The sequence below is a fragment of the Telopea speciosissima genome, chromosome 7 (genome assembly GCF_018873765.1).
Source record: "Telopea speciosissima isolate NSW1024214 ecotype Mountain lineage chromosome 7, Tspe_v1, whole genome shotgun sequence".
NCBI lineage: Eukaryota > Viridiplantae > Streptophyta > Magnoliopsida > Proteales > Proteaceae > Telopea > Telopea speciosissima.
This window is the reverse complement of record NC_057922.1, coordinates 58,414,014-58,434,273: the sequence shown is the minus strand read 5'-3', so window position 1 is coordinate 58,434,273 and position 20,260 is coordinate 58,414,014. Positions and strand designations below refer to the sequence as shown.

The following is a 20,260-nucleotide window of genomic DNA, read 5'->3' as shown; positions in this document are numbered from 1 at the left end:
AGACGGTTTGATATTGATTAACATATAAGTTTTACTCTCTAATATAGTTAATGCATTTTTTCAACAAAGCAACACTGTATGGTCATCATGGTTTTACTAATCGGTATCAAGTATCATTCTCGGCCAATACCAATTTGGATCAGACAGATTTACCCTTGCTTCTTTTGAAAATTGAAATTTTTTTAATATTTTTACCCTTGTCCGTACCAATCTATTGATATGGGATCAGCCAAGAATCACTATTGGTCTCTTCTGATACTAATATGAATGGATCAATCTGATACCGATTCCTCAAACCATGATGGTCATCGTCAATGGCCATGAATGATCCTGTAAATTCAAGGTGTGAATCCAGGGGTAGATGAAGAAAAGCGAAAAAGAAGTCTATCTAGAAAATCCATGTAGGGTCGGATGCCCAATAAAACGTCAGAATAGAAAGATTTTCTTGTCAGTTGTCAGACACCTGTTGGAGTTGGAGTATATAATAGAAGTCGCTATCCCAAATATTTCACAAAGAAACCCTAATTAATGACCTGCAGCTGGATGATCGGATTGCACGCACTTATGGGCCCAAACCGAAAGGTCGATCCCCACACTCATAAAGGAACGGAACAACAAAGAAAAAGAAGGCTATAAAGCCGAGAACAATTGAAACATGTAGTTCAAATCTCATCATTCACATGATAGAAGGTAGAAGAAAACTAGAAATAATTGATCTTTTCACAATAATCATAATCCTAATGAGGAATTAACGGATGATGCACTCTACTGTGGCCTGGGGTTGAACGGCCATCATACTGCGCTCAACTCACAGGCTGCCACATGGATTTCATGCCCATCCAATGGTTGGTAGATGATTGAATTGAGCTCGTCTACCAACCATTGGATCAGCATGAAATCTACGTGGTGGCCTGTGAATTGAGCGCAGCACGAGGGCCGCTCAACGCTAGACAGCAGACAAGCCAAATCCACTTCATAGACCATAACATTACGGAAGTAAAAGGAAAATGGCTAATAGTTGAAACAAGCTACTCAAATAACTTACTTTGGATTGGAGTAACCAAATTCTTCTTTAATCTCAATCTGTAAATATCATATCACAAAATTTTCTCACAAAGTGAAATGAAATAAAAAAAAAAGAATACAAGATTTTAAATTTTATGAATAAAAAGGTGAAGATGATAGGTGGCAGGCATGACTATACATATACATACACATACACATACACAAAGGAACATAAGAAGTCCAGATGGGAATGAGGAAAGAAGATGTCGAAGTAGTTGGGTGGAAAAGAAAAGAAACTAACCCCATCATCTATCTCCCTTGCACAAGCCCACTGAAAACTTGGCTGTTCCCGGCAAGAGTTGCTTCCCATTCCACAGAGGATAGAAGGATTTGTGACAGGGAAATCACCACTTGCTTCATGTCTGGCCTTAATATGGGATCATCATCCACACATTGCTTCGCCAGCATAGCCATCTAGGCAAACAGAAACACCACAGAATGAGATAAAGAGGTAAGTTGATGAATTATTGAATCAATAGAAGAGCTTCAATATTTATTCTGAAAGTGTAACCACCAAAGTAGCAGAAAAAAATTGTTTTTACTGCATGTGGGTCAGTCTTGGACATAAGCCTTAGGGCATCGAAGTGTTGGTATCCTTTAGCACATACAAACAAGATATTAATGTAGTGCAAAAGAAATATCTACAGTTGATGGATGCCATTTGGTCCAATACGCAATAATCCATTGTCTCGTATTTTATTTTCATCTTCTTGTTATGGTTTATACCCCCACTACGTAACACTTTGTAAATGAAGCTATAAGCATTCTCATAGAAGACAGGTCATTTCTTCATCCAGATACCAATGAATCACTATCATGCAGTTCTGGTTGTTTTGCAGATACTGAAGTGTAATTTCTGTTCCCTTCACACTTTTAGTTCTATTTCGTAAGGTGAACTGGAACTTTAACCTCTTAATGGTTAACCATCATGATCCTTACTAGTTGGGTACAAACGAAATCCAATTTGGATCAGTTGAGGGTGATATTTACCTTGTATACACAATCATGGGGATACAAATCCATCAAATTAGGATCAATGTAGTCCTTCAAGCTTGACATGCTCATTGAGTTGGGGGAGTTCCTAAGAGCTACCAGCATCTGAAAATTTGCTGAAGTTAGAAAATAAAGTATCATGTAATAAATAATTTTCTTGCCACTCAAAAATTAAGTGCAAAGAATAAGAATTAGAACAGGTTTTCTAAAAGAATAGTTTGAAGTTAGCATGCAAATTATTAGCTTCAGAAACTGGCAGCTAGAATGCTTTGGAAGGAGCAGGCTTTATGACATCAACCGAAGACACGAAAACCCAAAGTATACAAAAGAATAAGAAGAGATAAGACTGTTCCTAGAGTCATGTAGAAAAAAAAAGCAGAGTTTTTGACCTAGCTTGACAATCCAAATAACACAGTAGGAATTCCCTTATCACAGATTTAATTCTGAAACTAGATTAAAATTTGAATAATTGATCCATAGACAACCAATTTTGGCTTGGTCTACCCTGATAATTATATTGATCCAGTTGAAGAGTAGTTCCATTTCCAATACTGGCATAAATCATGTTCCACATTGCATTAGACAATGAAGTATTTATAAACCCTTTCAAGTGCTAGATAGCAGTAAAATCCCTATTAATCTTCAAAATCCTATATTTGGTAAAAACCCATTTTTGAATGACTCAAGTTGGAATCTTTTGCAGATGCCTTGGAATTTCATAAAAAAAACTTGGATTTTATATCAGAACAAATACAACAAAATCTTCATATTTAAAATATTTTCTGATCCTTCCTAGTTTTCATTAAACAAAAAAGCAATACCTGAAGTGTAGAAGTCATACTTCTCTTTATTTACTCTGGTTCCTCAATGTATGCAAAGTAAATGGCAAAAAACATATCCCCCCTACTCTGTGGAATACCTAGGGTATCTACCAATTTTACAAAGGGGCACGGGACTGCCACAGGTCGACCAGGATAAGTAGGGCCTGAGTTTTTTTACATGACAAACCCAACCCTAATCTTTTAAGTGTTATATGAAACCTAATCAATAAAGTGGAGTAAGGCAGGCTCAGGCTTGATCCACTCAATTGCCTTCTCTAAATAGTTTGAAAGATTTTGCAATATTTTGGGATTAACGGTGACTGAAATATTTGATCATTACACTTATTTTCAAGTGGTTGCCATTTGCTCCAGCATTGAGTTTTTAATCTAGTTTCCACAGTGTTGTGAAAGAAGAAGAATAAGAATAGGAGCATTTCTTTGATAGGTTATTGATCGTTAAAATCAATAATTGGGTTGATTTTGTAAATGGGTGAAGGGATTTTTGGATTGGGATTTCAGCTTATGTTTTTGCAGAGGGTCTGTGTTGTGGCAAGCGTGCAGCATCCTGAATGTACAGGTTGCTTTTTTTTTTCCCACATCATTAACACAATACTCTTTATTTTCTCTTAATTATACCAAACTTCCATTGATTTATTTTCATTCTTTAATATTTTGTCCCCCGGTTTCCTTTTCATTGTTACATTGTCTATGGCTGCATCTTGATGTGCCATTTGAGAAATGAAGATATACAAAATATGAATTCGTTGAGAATCCAACACTTTCCATTATCCTTTTTTAGTTACTTTGCATCTCTATTTTAGTTCTTTACAGAATAAAACAATTGTAACACTTACGATTGCCAAACCATAAGATTCAAGCCATTTTCAAACATATTTGTCCTGTCTCTGTAGGGTTGGATTCAATGCAGCAAACCATTCATCCAATAATGTAGATGTCAGTATTACTCTGTCTAAATGAAAATGTTCATCTTCTTAATCCCAAATTACTAGTTTCCAGGTATAATAGCTGTGTACTTTATTTTTATTTTTTTCCTTGGGAACGGGGGGGTTGGGTACATAAACTTTAGTCATATTCACAAAAGAGTACACCTTCTTGTCTCCAAGGTGGTGAAATGAGAAGTTGTAACCTTCTTTGATTGCCCTTTGTCTTATTCCCAAAAGTTTTTCAAGTCGAGGGTAAAAAAGTATTTGAAAATGAGTTAGAATTTAGTCATTTTCAAGAGCTGCAATTGTCCATGTGTAATGACAGGATTTACCCTCACTGAAAAACAAAAAATGTCATACTAAAAGGGCAAACAAACCTAAGGTTACTTCTTTTCACCAACTTTGGTTACAACAAGATTTTCCCTTTCACAAAATTATAAATCTAAGGAATCAAACTGATTTAAGTTTTTAGGCAACAAATACTGAGTTCAAAGAAAATTATCCCCATATCAATTGAATGTCCAGTAGGAGGCATTAGAATGTGCAGCACCAAAACTTACAATGGACGCCAATGAACGTCTTTCAGGATTTTTCATCATCAAGCCTTCAGTTCGTGTAATTGCTTCTTTTCCAGAAATTAGCTCAAAAAGAACAACGCCAAATGCATAAACATCACTTTTGGCTGTAGCAATGCCATCACTCAAGTACCTGTTGAAGAAAAACAACAGTGAAATAGTCAATAGAAATGCAGTTCTAGGTGAATCTCAATTACCTACACTCACAGAGAGTAGATTTCCATACTCTGGAGCCAAATAACCAAATGTTCCCACAACCCTTGTTGTAGTAGCTTCTCCTTCACCAGATTTTCCAACAAGTTTCGCTAGTCCAAAATCTGAAATCTACATGTAAAAACAAAGTCAATCAGATGCACTAATAAACATTAGGGTGGAAACCGAGGATCCCAAGAAGGTCAGCACCTTTGCCCTCAAGGCACTATCAAGTAAGATGTTACTTGTCTTGATATCGCGATGAACATAATGGGTCTTAGTATGTTCATGAATGTATTCGAGACCTCTAGCAGCATCTAGAGCAATCTGAACCCGCACAATCCATGAAAGGGATGTATGACCTGAAGAACAAGGAACAAGAAGTGCTGGTTCATGTTAGAACCAAATGAAACATTATTAACTAATTATGCAACCGAAAATGCATTAACAAATCCAACCCCCCCCCCCCCCCCTTCCCCCACGGGTGGTATAGAACAGATACAAAATAATCAGATGAGTGTAGCATCCACAAAGTGAAAAGAATATACATAATCTAAAAAGTGAAGGTACTGTTCCAATCATAATTTTCACAACAGAAACTTGTATAAACTTAAAGTTAAATATAACTGGCAGCAATATGGATAGAGCATTTTTCATTATCCCACTTCCCACTCCTACAACTTCTCCTACAATTTCTCTTCAATTCATCCCATTATTCATAAGTAATTACACACTTTCTACTATTAATTAACTACTTAATATTAAATAATTATTAATAATTAACTATTTAATACTAAATAAGAAAAACATGGAGTAGTACGTAACATAATCACATGAACTTGTGGGAACAAAACAAAATTTCTCAATGCTTGTAAAAGCACATTGGTTCAATAAGGCCAGACCCCTATATCAACCTCTCTTTTTTATGTGATTCCTAGAGGATTTAATGAAGTATTCAGGACATCTATATTTGAAGGGGATGTGATCAAATAGGCTGTGTCTCCATGGTAAAGATTTTTAAGGGCCACAAGAGAGACTGAATCCGATAGAGATGCAGATGCTAGGTACCAGTTTAAGCACCATTACAGGAAGAAGACCAGACCAGAAACTTAGCTTGTGATTCTGGTTTCGATCAGTTTTTCTGGTTCTGAAGTTGGAGTTCTTGTTCTCCTTAAACACCAGAATCGTGGGGCCTATTTAGGCTGTTTATTTTCTTAATTTATTTATTGTTCAGTTTTGTTTTCAGGCTATGATAAGTCCAATAAATTCCAGCTCGGTTTTAAGTCTATTTACTAGAGACCTAGTTGTAGTAGGATACTTCCATTACGGCTTGTGACTTAGAAATCCCCTAATATGTTGTTTCTTTCTTTCTTTGATCGATTATGTTTCCAGCTTTCCTTCATGGAGTGTACTTGGACTCTTATTCAATTCTATAAAAAGAGTAAGGGCTAGGGCACTAGGCCCTCCCCACGATTTTCAGAATGACAATAGCTTTCTTCTGCTTGCTCGTTCCGTGGAGTTCAGGAAATATTCTTCAGTGAGAAGTGTTGTTGGTGAAGCCTGATTTGGTCCAAAAAGTGCGGTTGAGACCTTCGGAGGGCCGTTTCGGCCTCAAAACGACCTCGGAATGCCAAAAAATGGCGGGACGCCTATTGGAGTTGTGTTGGGCTCGTCGAGATCTTCGAAATGAGTACTTTTGAGCCATGTGTTATGTTTTGGTCCGGCTCTGGTTTTTTGGCATTTTTTGAGCTAGGGTCATTTGTGTACTTTCTGGGGTTAGGGCTTCCCTATATAATGTTCTTATCTCTTTGAGATAGGGTTATGAGGGTTTGTAACATTTTCAGAGAAAGATAGTGAAACCTGTTCTACTGCTCAGCCGTGGATGTAGCTTCCATCTTGGAGGTGAACCACGTAAATCTCTGTGTTGTGCGTTGTGTGTGCTCTCTCTATTTTCGTTTTTCTTCTGCAAATCACCATTCTGGGCGTTGTTTTCTTAACAAGATGCAATAGAAACCCTGGTGGATTCCAGGTTAGGGTACTGGTGGGATTCTAGACATGCAAATCAGATGGGACTCTTTATTATATCTCTCTTATCTTCTCAACCTTTCTCTCCATCGAATCATGTCAGTTTCTGCTATTTTTCTAAACCCTGTGGCTAGTATTGTTCTCTTTCTGTTTTGCTTTCTTAACATTAGTCTATTAGTTACTACTAGAGGGTGGGCCTTGGGTAAGGTTGCTCCATTCCTAGTGGTCACGGGTTCAAGTCGGAAGCTTATCTTCTTCACTATCATCTTCTGATTTCCTACTTGAAGTCTTCATAAAAATTGCCGGCTTCCAATCACTAATTTTGTTCATCCATTGATACTGTTTTGAGTCTATAATAAGCCCACTATCGATTTCTGAAGTTATTGTCAGAGTTTAGTTTCCTAATCCAAGTCAGTTACTTGCATATCTCTGATCTGACCATCAGTTTTCAACCAAACTTCAGTGGGTTGTTCCTCTTGATAGAGCCTTCGACCATAATTTTATAAGCATCTGATTTGTTTCTGTTGAGTTACTGATTTTCTCTTGAACCTGATTGTTGTTCCAATCCTGCGATTTTGGCTTTTCCCTGGGTTTTCTAAACCATAATATCAGGTGACTTAGAACCCCATTAAAATCAGGTGTACTGAATACATGTCAGAGAAGAAATCAATTTAATAGTACAAGGACTTTCCAAATTATTGAAGCTGAGAATAACCAAATTCCTGCAGTAATAAACGAATTTGTTTGCACCAATGTGTAAATGTATACTTACCCTTGTTCTGAGGATCATGTAGATGGCTTCTTAGAGGGCCCTTTTGAGCATAATCATAAATAAGGAAGAGCTCGTCCTCGGTAGCTGCAAATCCATTCAATTCTACCTTGACAGAATAAAGCCAAACTCAAGAGTCAAAGCTTAATGTGCGAGCTGCATAAATAAGTTGTGAAAATCCAAAAAGAAATAGGAGAATTTGATAAGCACAAGGAGCATTACCAAATTTGCATGATGGACTTTGCATAAAACTTTCAACTCTGCAATAAATTCTTTAGTCTTAGTTGCTGTCATTCTTTTGATTGCAACCTCCTGAAAGGATTCCAAAATTTCTATTTGTAATTACCCTGATAAAGGATATCACCGCACATAATTCTGAAAAGCATTATTGCAAGATCAAAGTACAAAGGCTGTATACCTGGTCTCGAAGAACTCCGTAATACACAGAACCATATGTCCCATGCCCAAGCAGATTTGAATCGGAGAAACCATCAGTTGAGGAATGAATTTGCTCATATGTGAAAACAACAGGTTTCTCCATGTCAAATACATCAGTCTCCACAGCTGTAACAAGTAAGGAATGAACATTAGATGCAGGACATTTAAGAATAAATTTTTTGAAGGGGTTTTTAAGAATCAAAATAAAACTGTAAAATGAGGTTAATATAAGCCAAAAGAACTTGTAAGTAGCACAAAAAGGTTGTCTTGCAGCAAAGAATTGGCAGTGACCAAATTAAATTATTGAGCAAATCCAGTAGACCTTACAATCAACATTGGAAGAATAGATGAACTCAAATATTATGTCTCATCACAACATACAAACTCCAAAAACAATAATTTATTAATTAAGAAAAAAATAAAAGATGATTCAAGAAACACAATCCACTTTTCATCAAGAATTTTCGACATAATGGATAAAAAAATTTTAGATTTTCTAAAGTCAACCTTTCCTCGGCCTTCTTCGTTTTCGATGAAAAATAAATCCAATCTCGATCTCTGAAAGTGTTTTCCCGGATCAAGGGCCCTTCGTCAAGCAAATTCAGGATGGAATGAAAAAAAATTAAGTAAAATTTAAGATCTTAAGAAAAAGCACACTGCACAGTATGCGATTGCACTTCCAAGGACAACTAATAAGAATATGTTTTAAAATAGTTATCTCATTAGTTGTTTAGAAATTACACCTTTAGGAATATTTATTTGGCGATCGCTAGATTCTTCATTAGTTGGCTTCCAGTTCTCTGATTTGCAGCTCAAAGACCGTCCTGAAGCACAACAGAAACTTGTTCTCCGAAGGATATGAAATTTATGCGAGGTCTTTCCATCAGGATCTTTTGCATGACTTTGTGGGGTAGAGGCACAGCAGATGGATGACTTGAATGCAACATAGATAAGTATGGCTGCAAGAATCACAACAAGACCAACTCCTAGGCTCCCTATAATCCATCCATATGACAGATGTGTCGTGTGATTTGCTTGATTTGCTGCAAAACAGGAAGCATACAAGTCATTACATTTCCAATTAGTGGAAAAAGGAGGTAATGTAAGGCCACTGTAACAGATATGGAAGTAAGTAGGATAAAAAAGAGCTTAAGAGTATGCCTTCATGGGTAAATGTCTGTGATACATCGGTAAGGCACAACCAGCTTGTCATATGATGCAGGCAACCTCTTGATAAGTTTTACTACTAAATAACCTCTGACAAAGTATTATGGTAGTGAAACAACGGACTACCAATTAGAATGTGGCCAGGGGACAAATTCCTTTTCCAAAGTGGGGTGATACCTCAGTTTTGGGATCTTTTTTGGCTTTTTCCCCATTGTTGTTTTTAGCTAGTCTCTAAGCTTCCCTTTCTGCTATTAGAGGGATGAAGTTTGTAGGATCTTGGTTGCTGTTACGGAGCTCGCCATTTTCTTTTGGAGGGGGGGGGGGGGGGGAAGAGAAGCAGTTTGGCATTACAAGGCTAATCACAGTCTTGCCTGGCAGTTGAGGTTCTGGTATCTTTTCCCTGTTTTGCCCTCTTCTCTCTGTTCTGGTATTTTCTTATGTTGGGGGAGAGATATTTTGTTCCTTCTAACCATTTTATATAACTCTGAGGTGGGGAGGGGTATTCTGTTCCTTCCAACCATTTTATATAAGAGGGCTATTCTGTTCCTTCTTCCTTCTAACCATTTTATAAGACTCTGAGGGGGTCAAGCATCTCTATTTGATCCTCTTCTTTCTCAGGACATCATTGTCTTCTTCTTATTCTTTCCTCTTCTTACTTTACGCGATCATTGAATGTTCCACATATATTTTCAAGAGAATCATACCAAATCCACGGGTTAAATATAGATAATACATCATACCTGAGGAAGTGTAGACAGATGGTGCCGGAACAGGAGCGGGAGAAATCTCCTCCTCCAGAGGATACGGCTCACCAGGAACTACAAAAGACAACATTATTACAATAATTAAGGGATCTAAGAATGGATAATCAAAGGAGAAGACTCCACAGCTTACAATCGACAAACCAGAAAGAATAATACAAAGAATAAACCATATAGATTAAGTTTGAGTATGAACTTTAAGATAATTAAGTTTGAATTTTCCATCTTTGTAGCACCATCAGGGTAACCAGTCCAAGAACAACTAGAAATCAAATCAGATTGCAAATTTATAGATATGATTGAAGTGGGTAACAGAAAAGATGCAGTTCAAACACAAAATGACAAATTAGCATAACATTTGGTGGGTGGGAAAAGAATCAACCAACTTGGGGACTCCACCACCAAGGATTGGGAATCATTGAACTCCGAGAAAAGCTAAAATAAGCACTCAAAGATAAAAGAAAATTACATGTCTCTCATGTCAGATGCAACTCTCAGGAAAGGCCAAAAAGGCACTCAAAGCTGCCCCAAGTCATTTTATTCTCTGTCCCTGGAATTTTTATTTTAGGCTATCTATTCACCTTATACACAGGCACAGAATTAAAAGTAAGAGTATATTTTGGAGACCATCAAGAGATGCTTTTGTCGTGTTCCACACCCTCTTTATAATAATGCAATACTAAGACAACTTAGGATTTTAAAATGAGTAGACTTCAATAGCTCCCTCAAACCATTGCAGAAGAAAACTTAGAATTTAGATGGACTCTTTAACATATTCAAATATTCATTCAATATGCTTTGTATCTTTTTCTGATTCGTCATTCCTAAGTGCAGCTATGCAGAGAGGTCTCCTCTGCAACAAACCTTTGCCTCCATTTGGATGAGGAGGTTGTTAGGTTTTACTTAGGAAACCCCCTTTCAACCCATTTTAACAATGGACAGGCCTATACTTTTATTCTTTTGAACATCCTTGACCAAGTTGAGGGCTTTCTTTTCTCTCTCTCTCTCTCTCTCTCTCTCTCTCTCTCTCTCTCTCTCTCTCTCTTTTGTTTTGGAAGAGGACTATTATGTATAAATTTCTCCAATTCCTGTCATGACACATGTACAGAGGACACATGCTGCACCTTGTCAAACACAAACTAGATAACTGGAGATCACTTTTAACATTCATAAATCTTCATTTCAATACTTCACATACCTCTAGTTATAATCAACCTTTCTGTGATTAGATAGTCTTCTTCATCCACCATTAGACCCAACAACATTTATACAGCAAACCCCCCCCCCCTGATATTTTGCTTTCCTCTTATATTCAGTTAGTATACGCTTGGATACTTTCCCTAATTTCAATTTCCTGAACGCTTTTACTGCTGTCATCCATAAAAAGAACAAGACAAGTACATGCTTTAACTTAGAATTAAACCCAAGAGAACTCTAGAATGATTATTTGCTATAATTATCAGTATTATAAATTAGTGGGTGATTCAGGGCATTCTGGACTAAACAAACAAAAGATGACGGCCAGTCCCCACTAAAACAGTATTTAAGGAGCCTCAAAGAACTTCAGGTTCCAACCAACCTAAGACTATTTTCCATGATTGTCAAACACTATAGAAAACCAAGGAATTCATGTCACACAGAAAAGAATCTACCCCAAGATCTTGAAGTGTTTCTGTAAGTTTAGCTCCCAACCTCACGTCTGTCAAAGACAACGAAATGAGGGTACATGTTTGAAAATGATACATCCCTGATGGCAAACCCTATTGGTTCGTGCGAACAAAGAATTGTGTCAACAACAATCACTATAATGGCATGCCGCAACACAATTTTACAAAATCCCGAGAAATTCAAATTTTCCATTAGAACTTTTATATCCTGCGTACAAGACATGGCCTTGATTGACATTTGCTCCATACAACCTAGTGATTGTACTGCGATGAAATATGAACCCTCTGAAAGGGGTTCACAAGTCAGAAATGGGTCTAGGATTTTTTTTAATGAAATTCAGTTGTATGTATAAGTTTTTTACTTGGGGACTGTCGAACTTTGTTATCCAATCACACACAGTTTGGTTTGATCTGACTGGTTCACAACTGCCACAATAAAAAGAAAAGAAGGAAGGAACAGACTAATCTGCTCTTTTGATTCATTAAATTGGTCCACAACTTGCAAGATTGTTACTGGAGTACAGTCGCTACTAGACATACTCAGGCATTCTTATCATTCCTACTACTTAAGAGAGCTAATTCAGCAGGAATCTCACAGTATAGGACGAAAACAAGAAATGAAGAACAAACTCACCTGAATTCAGTGGAATGTAATAAACGGCCCCAACTGAAACATAATCTGGGTTTGCAATACCATTTATAGTCTCAATGTTATCCATGCTCACCCCAAACCTGCTCGCCAATGATTCGACCGTGTCCCCATCTTGCATCACATAGCTCATCAAGTAATTCCACAACCTGTTGGAACATCCACACAAGAGTTGCAAGGAAATCACGGAACCATAAAGCGCTTTCCGTGTAGAATTGGACATGAAGGCGAGACCGCCGTACGCTTCTCTCACCATTTCATAGACCAATCCTTCGTCTTGCCTCACCGTGAAAGTTGTGTTGGTCAGATACTTATCGATCAAAGCACTACACGAACAGTTTTTCTTGATGAAGAGATAGCCAAAATCGTTTCCCTCGACCGTTATATCATTTGGTAAAACATCAAACATGCTCTGAATAGCAGCCAGGGTCTGATTCCTGTTTGGCTTGAAAGCAAGAAAGGACGTGCAGAGGCGAGTGGAATCTGAGCAGTTCAAGGGCGTAGGATCTGAAAACAAGCATTGCATGTAAAGCAACAGCAGTATAGGCAAGAGATAGATCTGCACGAACTTCATTGAAGCTTCGGGTCAGTGATGGAACCTCGGAAGAAATTGCGTGGAAGTGAAAAACTGCTAGCAGAATTGAGATTGAACTCCAGAAAAATTGCTAAGATGAATCCAGAAACTGAACGGAAAGCAGTGCAGTGAATCTCAATGATGATTAGACGAAAAAGAGAGAATAAAAATAAAAAAGATTGCAGAGAAATAACTAGGAACAAAAGTAATGCAATTGCTTTGTTTTTCGTGAAAGAAAAGCGAAAATCTGAACTTGGAGAGTGAAGCCTTTGAAGAATCGCGTAGAAACGAATCAGAGCACAGACTTTACATGCTTTACAGAGGTGGAGAGAAATGAAGCTCTGCCAAAAGCAGCGAAAGGCTTTGATATGGAAGAGCAGAAGAAAGCTCAGCTAAACTTAGCAGAGTTTTGAGTAAGAAAAACAAGAAAACTAAATCATGGTAGGAGTAAGTGACTAGCTACGAAGGAGATTGAAGGACGAGAGAGAGAGAGAGGATTTTCCCCTCCAATTTTCCTAACACAGAACTGGTAAGTGGCAACAGTTAAACCAGAAAGCGACGGATTACAAAAAAAAAAAAACACCAAAGGAGAAAAGGGTCAAAAGACTAGGAACACACGAGAATGGAATCAATAGTCTTTCGCTAGGAATGTTCGTGTTACAAGGCTGGCAGCCAAGAAAATGGAATCTTAAGGGGTATTTTAAAAAATTTAAAAATCTAAAAGGATATTTATGAATCCAAAGGGGAAGTGAATTATCCCATTTCCTTGACAGGCAGCCGTGTAGCAAGAACATTCCTATAAGTGTAGCAACAAAATTTTATCGGAATGGAATGTCTATGTGCTAGGTGAACGTACATCTGAGTGGCAACCACAGGAAAGTTATCTCCTCCAATTTTCTGCCTAGCCCAGTTTCCCAATTCCTCTAATAGGGGATGATGGACCCCACCTGGGCAGAGCGTTTGGGCAGGGGTAGGGTGGTCATTCTAGTCCCCCCTTGTCAGAGGAATTGGGGAACTAGGCCGGGCAGGGAACTGGAGGTGATAAAGATCTGGCAACCACATGCAAATTGGGATCCTTGTCCCCTCCAGTTCCTTGCCCCGCCCAGTTCCCCAGTACCTCTAATAAGGAGGGACGCAAATGCGCAATGACCACCCTAACTCTGCCCGGGTGGGGTCCATCCCCCTTATTACAAGATCTGGGGGAACTGGGCCTGGCAGGGAACTGGAGGTGATAATTTTCCTACAATTTGGCTCTCCTCCAATCGTGGTGGGAGCTAGAGTGTCCAACCCAGCAAAACTACGGAGGGGGGGGTGGTATGGTCATTTCACGGGGGACCCACTTGTCCTTTTTGTTTCTATAAATACCCTTCCTCCCATTGTAAATGGCAAAAATAAGACATGTGGACGTGGTTGCCTCTCACATGTACGTGCACCGGTACGTACAAGCAGAGGAATTGAACTCGGAACACACATAGAAGTATGCAAAATTGGATTTTCATCCTCTCAAGTGTGGTGGACTGTCAAGTGCACCACATTTAAGAATCCAACCGCAAAAACATGGGCAGTGGCGTCTTTTTATCCTTTGAAGTTTTGGGTGGACAGTTTGATTCTCAAGTGTGGTGCACTGAGTAGTGCACTGCACTTGAGAGGATAAATTTCCTGCAAAATTATCACCCTGCCTCCCATTAAATAAAAAATATCGTCCATGTTGATGTTGCACGTGCTCTCCTTCAAGACATCACTATACCTAGTGAAGTTTAACTTTTCGGGTTAGTCCATGTGAGAGAAGAACCTACATAAATCTAAATGACCGTAAGTAAAGTTGCCCAAAGTGTGCGATTCAAAGTTTTATTAAATTACCAAAATATCATCAATTGAAGATGAATATAAAATACAAAATATGGCACCTTTTGTGATTTTTTCTACTTTCTTCTTCTTATTTTAGCTGAACTTATACCAATGAGATACTTGTTTGGTTTTTTATCACATTGACTAACCTATGTACTACCATGTGACAAATATTGAGACATTATACTTCATTAAGCATAGTGACAAGAAAGAAAACCCTAATTTGTACTTTTTTTCCTTTTTTTTTTTTAAATTTGGATTTGGAGAGAGAGCTCTCCACAGGCTTGCATTTTTCTTAATGGTGACAAAAAAAACCCCGGGCAACTCGAGCCCACTCTAACCTGCCTTGAGCCCTTTAGGGTTGGGTTGGGCTGGGTTGAAGCCTCGGCCCTAGCAGGGCCAGTCCGACCCTATATTATATATAATATAAAATAATAAAGCCTGGCCTGGGCTTAGGTTAGCGATCCTATGGTTCAGAACCCAACTCTAATCTTGTAACCAAAGTAGAAGAAGCAGCAAAGAAAGCACGAGACTGTAACAACAAAAAAATGCCAAGAATACCCAAAGGGTGCTTTTGATGTTTCAAACGCTTTAGTTTCTTCAAGGCCTCCCAGTAAGACATGGTTTCTGGTTCTTGGGGACAAGGGTAGGGATGTAAACGGATCAGATTCGGCTCGGATAGTGTTATATCCACATCTGCATCTAATTAGCTTTCGGATGGATTCGGATAGTGCTAAACGGATATGAACACGGATATGGATTGGATATTTTATCCGTTTACATGTAAATATAGCTTTTCGGATAGCTATAGCCTATCCGTATCCGCATCCGTTTAACTTTCAGACGGATTCGAATAGTGCTAAATGGATACGAACACGAATACGGAAACAGATTTCGGCTATTCATTTACACCCCTAGACAGGGGTTCTTCACCATTTGGAGAGACAACACTAGTTAAGGAAATGATTCCGGTTATTTAAACTGAATAGAGCCAGAGAAAGGAGGATTGGAGGTTCTGTGGTTTGCAAGCAATACAACATTCATGGCGAAGGGAAATGGGATTTGATTTGAAACCTTCGCCGTTGCATAATTTCTCAGGGCCACCAGCCTGAGGCTCACTAGGGCCCAGAAGCTCCCGGTTCGTGCGTGGCGTGGGGGTCATGTACGAGCCCAGGGGGATTTAGTCGGCCTAAAATTGGATACTCCTCCTGTCTCCCAAAAAAAAATAAAAATATGGGAATTGATATGATTTTCTTTCTTCTTTCAGTTAACGCTGTAACTTAAAAAGAAAGAGATGAGGATGAGTATAAAGGAAGCAAATATGCATTCATGGTAGAGAGATTCCTTTCTTCTTTTTTGTTTTTTCGTACTTCTTTCTTCTCTTTCTTGCTTTCTTGCAGAACAGAGGAAGATAAGAATGCTGGTTGGAGAGTAGAATAATGATTTCTAGTTAATGGTAAATGGCCAAATGCAGATGAGAAAGATAAGAAGTAAAACTGTGAAAATGGATTAGAAATTTAGAACCCAACTCTAATCTGGAGGAAGAAAGAGAAAAACAGCCAAAAAAATAGACTCTGCAACACTCGGTGTCATCAGTCAAGGCCGGGCCGGGCCGGGCTGGGCTTGGGAAAACCCTGCCAGGCATGGTTTGAGGTATCGGATCGGATAGGCCAATTTTGGCCAGATCGGATCGATATCGGTCGAGGCTGATCCCGAGATTAGACCGATACAACAAGGTTTGACTGGATCATTGACTGGATCGGCCAACCGATCCAATCCTTGACCAATCCAACTGAATATTTTTTTATTTTTTCAAAGTTTTTAAGTTTTTTATATTATCTTGACCAATACCGACCGATATTGATCGATACCAACCGATATTAACCAATCCGATCCAATCCCGAGATCACAACTCCCACAAACTCTAGTCGATACATGACCCGATCCATAAAAAACGATTTTGGGGGGGAGGCTTTTGACCAATCCTGACCGATTTGTATCGATCCGATCCCGATTTGGAAAGATTTTGGCCATAATCAATCCCGAATTCGATACCTGGATTTTGAACCTTGCTGCCAGGGTGGAGTTGGGTTAAGGGTATGCTTGGTCCTGACAGAACAGAATAGGGCTTGGGTTTAAGTTAAGACTTCCAGAGGTTGGATTAGGGTTTAGGGCAAACCTGACCTAGTCCGGCTGTTACACCCTTAGTTTTTCTTTTTCTCAAGTAGCATCTCGACCTCCATGAAAATTTGTGGAGCCGGGATCCTCTAACAACGTGTAATTATTTTGCCAAATCATGTGGAGAAATGAAACTTTTAAATAATTGATGAGAGCGGGTGATATGTATCGGTATCGTAAGTCATCTATATTGTGTCAATATCGTATCAATGAAATAATATAAAAAAGGGAAAAATATAGGGACACCCTCTCAACTATGGCCTGTTTTTATGTACACCCCCTCATCTTTAAAACCTTTCAAACACACCTCCTCATCTATTGAAAGTAAGTAAATTAGTCCATCAAACTAATTGCCGTTAGTTTTAAACGTTAATACTCACCCAACCATTTTTTTAGGACCAACTTACCCAAATTAAAAGTTTGAAGATGAAAATACCCTTCAGGGGTAAATACTAGAACAAGAATGCTATACACAACCGCCTGTTTCTGATCTTTACCTGCCTGATAAGCCGGGGCCCATCGATCGATTCATTAGCATCACGTGATTGTTAGGGTACCTTTCTGGGACAGATGTCGATCGAGATTGGCACAACAATTTCATCGTAATCCGTCAATGGCGCAGTGTCATGAGCGTGGCACTCAATCATTTATCTGAGTCTCCAATCAAACTCGGGCTATTTCACTGTAATTCGACAGTGGCGCCGTGAACATGGGTGTGACACTCGATCATTTATCCGACTCGGAGTCGGACATGGGACTCCGGAGTCTGGAGGATCTTTTCCTTGTACTACTACTATCACGTGAATGAAAAGAAGAAAAGGGGGGGGAATATAGGGACACCTAAAAGGGCAGACTAGGAAAAAAAAAGGCATGATTTGTATTTAGTATTTACCCCTAAAGGGTATTTTTATCTTTAAACTTTTAATTTGGGCAACTTGGTCCTAAAAAAATGGTTGAGTGCATATTAATGTTTAGAACTAACAGATGCTAGTTTGACGGATTAATTTACCTACTTTAAATAGATGAGGAGGTGTACATAAAAACAGGCAATAGTTGAGGGGGTGTCCTTATATTTTCCCCTATAAAAAAAGGTAAAATAGAAAATAAGGTCAAAATTGTCCAACATAGACGGATCCATGCGGATAGATTATCGATTTTGTAGGTCACCATTACTCAATCCGATTATGTGCACTAAAACCATGGCGACAGTTGGTGAGGTGAGAGACATAACAACAGCCCACGAATATTAGTTCATGGGGTGATCTTTTTATATGGGGCCTACATGGTGATTATTTTGGTACTAACAACCCCACGGGAGCAGGGGAACAGATAGATACAACGTACTCCTGCTCTCACGTCGTGCTGGTGGGGGGGGGTTGTTGTTGGCAGTTGGCAGTGCAACCATGTTTCGTCCTGACATTTATCTAGTCCAATTTTTCATAGGGGCATGGCGGTTATCTCGTCTATCTTATGTTTGGGTGGAGGGGTTATAGGAGTACGATAGTCATTTCATCCACCCTTGTATCTAGCACCGCATCACACATACCCAATTAGAAACCAAACAAAACCTACAATTAACAAAGGGAAAGGGGGAGGGGTGCTTTTTAGGGCACAATTATGACCAGGAGAGCCGAACACATGACCTCCGGTAGACATGAACTTCACCTGACAAACCTCCAACCAACCGACCAACCGATTATTCGCAATAATCATCATTCTTGGATGGGAGTAAATTACTATAACAAATTATTATCCCAAAGACAACGGATGTAGATCGTCTACAGTGCAACTGCCTGTCCTGTCTGTGCTACGTAAATAGGGCCGCATGCAAAGACCGCCTTACCCCCACTCGGGCAAGGCATTCAAGCAAGGGTAAGCCAGTCTTTGTGCACAGCCCTGTGCCTGCACAGCATAGGCAGGACGGGCAACTTAAACGATCCAAATTCAAAGACAAGGCTTTCCTCTAGCCGCAAGTTAATAAGGAGTGGTTCAACGGGTCGGATTTCAGGTGCTTCCCCCCATCTAGAGAAACTGATCATATGGCACCAAAAACCAATAAATAGAAAAGAAACTTATCTTATAATATCTATAGAGTTCCCTAACGGAGGGAGTGGAGTCAACACATTGGAGGATGTCTGATAAGGGGTGTTAGTCAACAGATTGGTTGTATAGATTAGGCTTTTGAGACCATACACTGGCTGTGAAAGTGATGGATTTGGTAGACAATTATGGGAAAAAGAACTTTGCTGGAGGTTCCTTATGCCCACTCACATGGTGGCAGTGAAATGATCACTTCGGTCCTTCTGTTGGTTGCACATGGGTGTGCTTCGATTGGTCTTTTCACTACAATCGGTAGCAAACCCCTTCTCCCAACCATTAAAATTTATCTAAACATTATTGGATCTGATGGCAGCGTGTTGTGCGCGGTTCTTGGACTTAGACACAAGGCTGCGAGAAATGACTGTTTTATCCTTGGGGGTTTCCTTTAGGGATTTTTTTAGAAGTTTTCCACCGATTATGGATTGATTATGGCCAATTCTGATCTAGGTCAGACCAATTCTATACAAAAAATAGGGTTGGGGGGGGGGGAGTGTTAGCGTATTTCCACTATTCTAGCCAATTCCGATCCAAATCCTCTGGTTTTAAACCCTGCACCTAACATGACAATTTTTACTTGAAGCTTCTGATTTTCTTCGACCCTTGGAGGATTCATATGAGATCTTAGGTGGTCCCAAGGGGAAAAGGAGTTGAACTCTTTTTTTGATAGGAAATAAACTTATTTATTGAAGTGTGCTTAACGCAACGCATCTGAATTACATAATGTAGATAACCAAGGAATGGAAGTCGGCCAAATTGTCTTGCACACACAAGATAATGCCATTCTAGCTAGGGAGTCAATAATGTTGTTTGTCTCCCTTGGAATGTACTAAAAGGTACAATGCCTAAAGTGGGTAGCCGGTTGACGGATATCCTGTAAAGAGTTGATCACTTCAATTGGAGGAGCTGTGGAGATACTATTGATCAATGAGATTAAATCTTTAGCGTCAAACTTGACCTACACGTCGTCAATGCCCTCTGAGATACCATGAAGCAATCCCAGTCTCAGCGCAAGAGCTTCACCCTGGATAACTGATGTGAATGAAGCAGGGGCATGTGCTGCCAATATAGGGGTGTTGTGGCCATCTCGAATGACAAATCCCATTCCTCCTTTTTCCCTCATTGAGGGAAGCATCCGCATTGAGCTTGAAGTAGCCAGATTGAGGAGGGTGCCAAGCAAAGGTGTGTAACATTGAGCATGAGATGGCAAAGGGAGGTTTTGTCAAACTAGAAGGATTGACATTGCAGAATTCCTTGAATTGAGCTCCAGACTGTTGAATGACCTCCATTAGAGATCAGTTGATGCCTTTAAAAATTAACTCATTCCTTGCCCTCCAAAAAGCCCAAATCGACATGAGGGTTGAAGGAAATGTGAAATTTAAAAGCAAGGTAGTATTAGAAAAGAAGTTTAAGACAGGATAGTTTTGGTAAATATAGGCTGAGCGTAAGGTACTGATAGTATTTGCCCCCTTTTTTTGGGGGAGGGGGGGTGTTGAA

General features: G+C 39.2%; 1 protein-coding gene and 1 long non-coding RNA gene across 3 annotated transcripts; one reads left to right on the top strand and one right to left on the bottom strand.

Moving 5' to 3' along the window:
* Nucleotides 1-1,045: 1,045 nt before the first annotated feature.
* Nucleotides 1,046-12,907, bottom strand: LOC122667526 (lysM domain receptor-like kinase 3). Of its 2 annotated transcripts, XM_043863828.1 has the most exons (13): nt 12,826-12,907; nt 12,687-12,782; nt 12,052-12,654; nt 9,730-9,807; nt 8,566-8,865; nt 7,803-7,948; nt 7,607-7,696; nt 7,388-7,493; nt 4,801-4,952; nt 4,625-4,722; nt 4,384-4,531; nt 2,056-2,163; nt 1,046-1,479 (listed from the first exon to the last, which is right to left on the bottom strand). In XM_043863828.1, exons 3-13 carry the CDS (start codon nt 12,638-12,640, stop codon nt 1,315-1,317), a joined length of 1,980 nt encoding a protein of 659 aa, XP_043719763.1. In that variant the 5' UTR covers nt 12,641-12,654; nt 12,687-12,782; nt 12,826-12,907; the 3' UTR covers nt 1,046-1,314. The 2 variants fall into 2 exon arrangements, with proteins under 2 accessions (XP_043719763.1, XP_043719762.1); XM_043863827.1 differs by lacking the exon at nt 12,826-12,907 and having other exon boundaries at nt 12,052-12,653; nt 12,686-12,779.
* On the top strand, nt 10,930-19,661 carry LOC122667529. Its single transcript, XR_006333808.1, has 3 exons — nt 10,930-11,428; nt 15,020-15,022; nt 19,648-19,661. It is a non-coding gene; the product is annotated as an uncharacterized LOC122667529 (long non-coding RNA).
* Nucleotides 19,662-20,260: the final 599 nt, after the last annotated feature.

Coding starts and splice junctions, on each gene's coding strand:
- LOC122667526 (XM_043863828.1), bottom strand. CDS start 12,640: ATGAAGTTCGTGCAGATCTATCTCTTGCCTATACTGCTGTTGCTTTAC. Junction 9,808..12,051: donor TTACATTCCACTGAATTCAG/GTGAGTTTGTTC, acceptor TGTCTTTTGTAG/TTCCTGGTGAGCCGTATCCT. Junction 7,697..7,802: donor ACGGAGTTCTTCGAGACCAG/GTATACAGCCTT, acceptor GAATCCTTTCAG/GAGGTTGCAATCAAAAGAAT.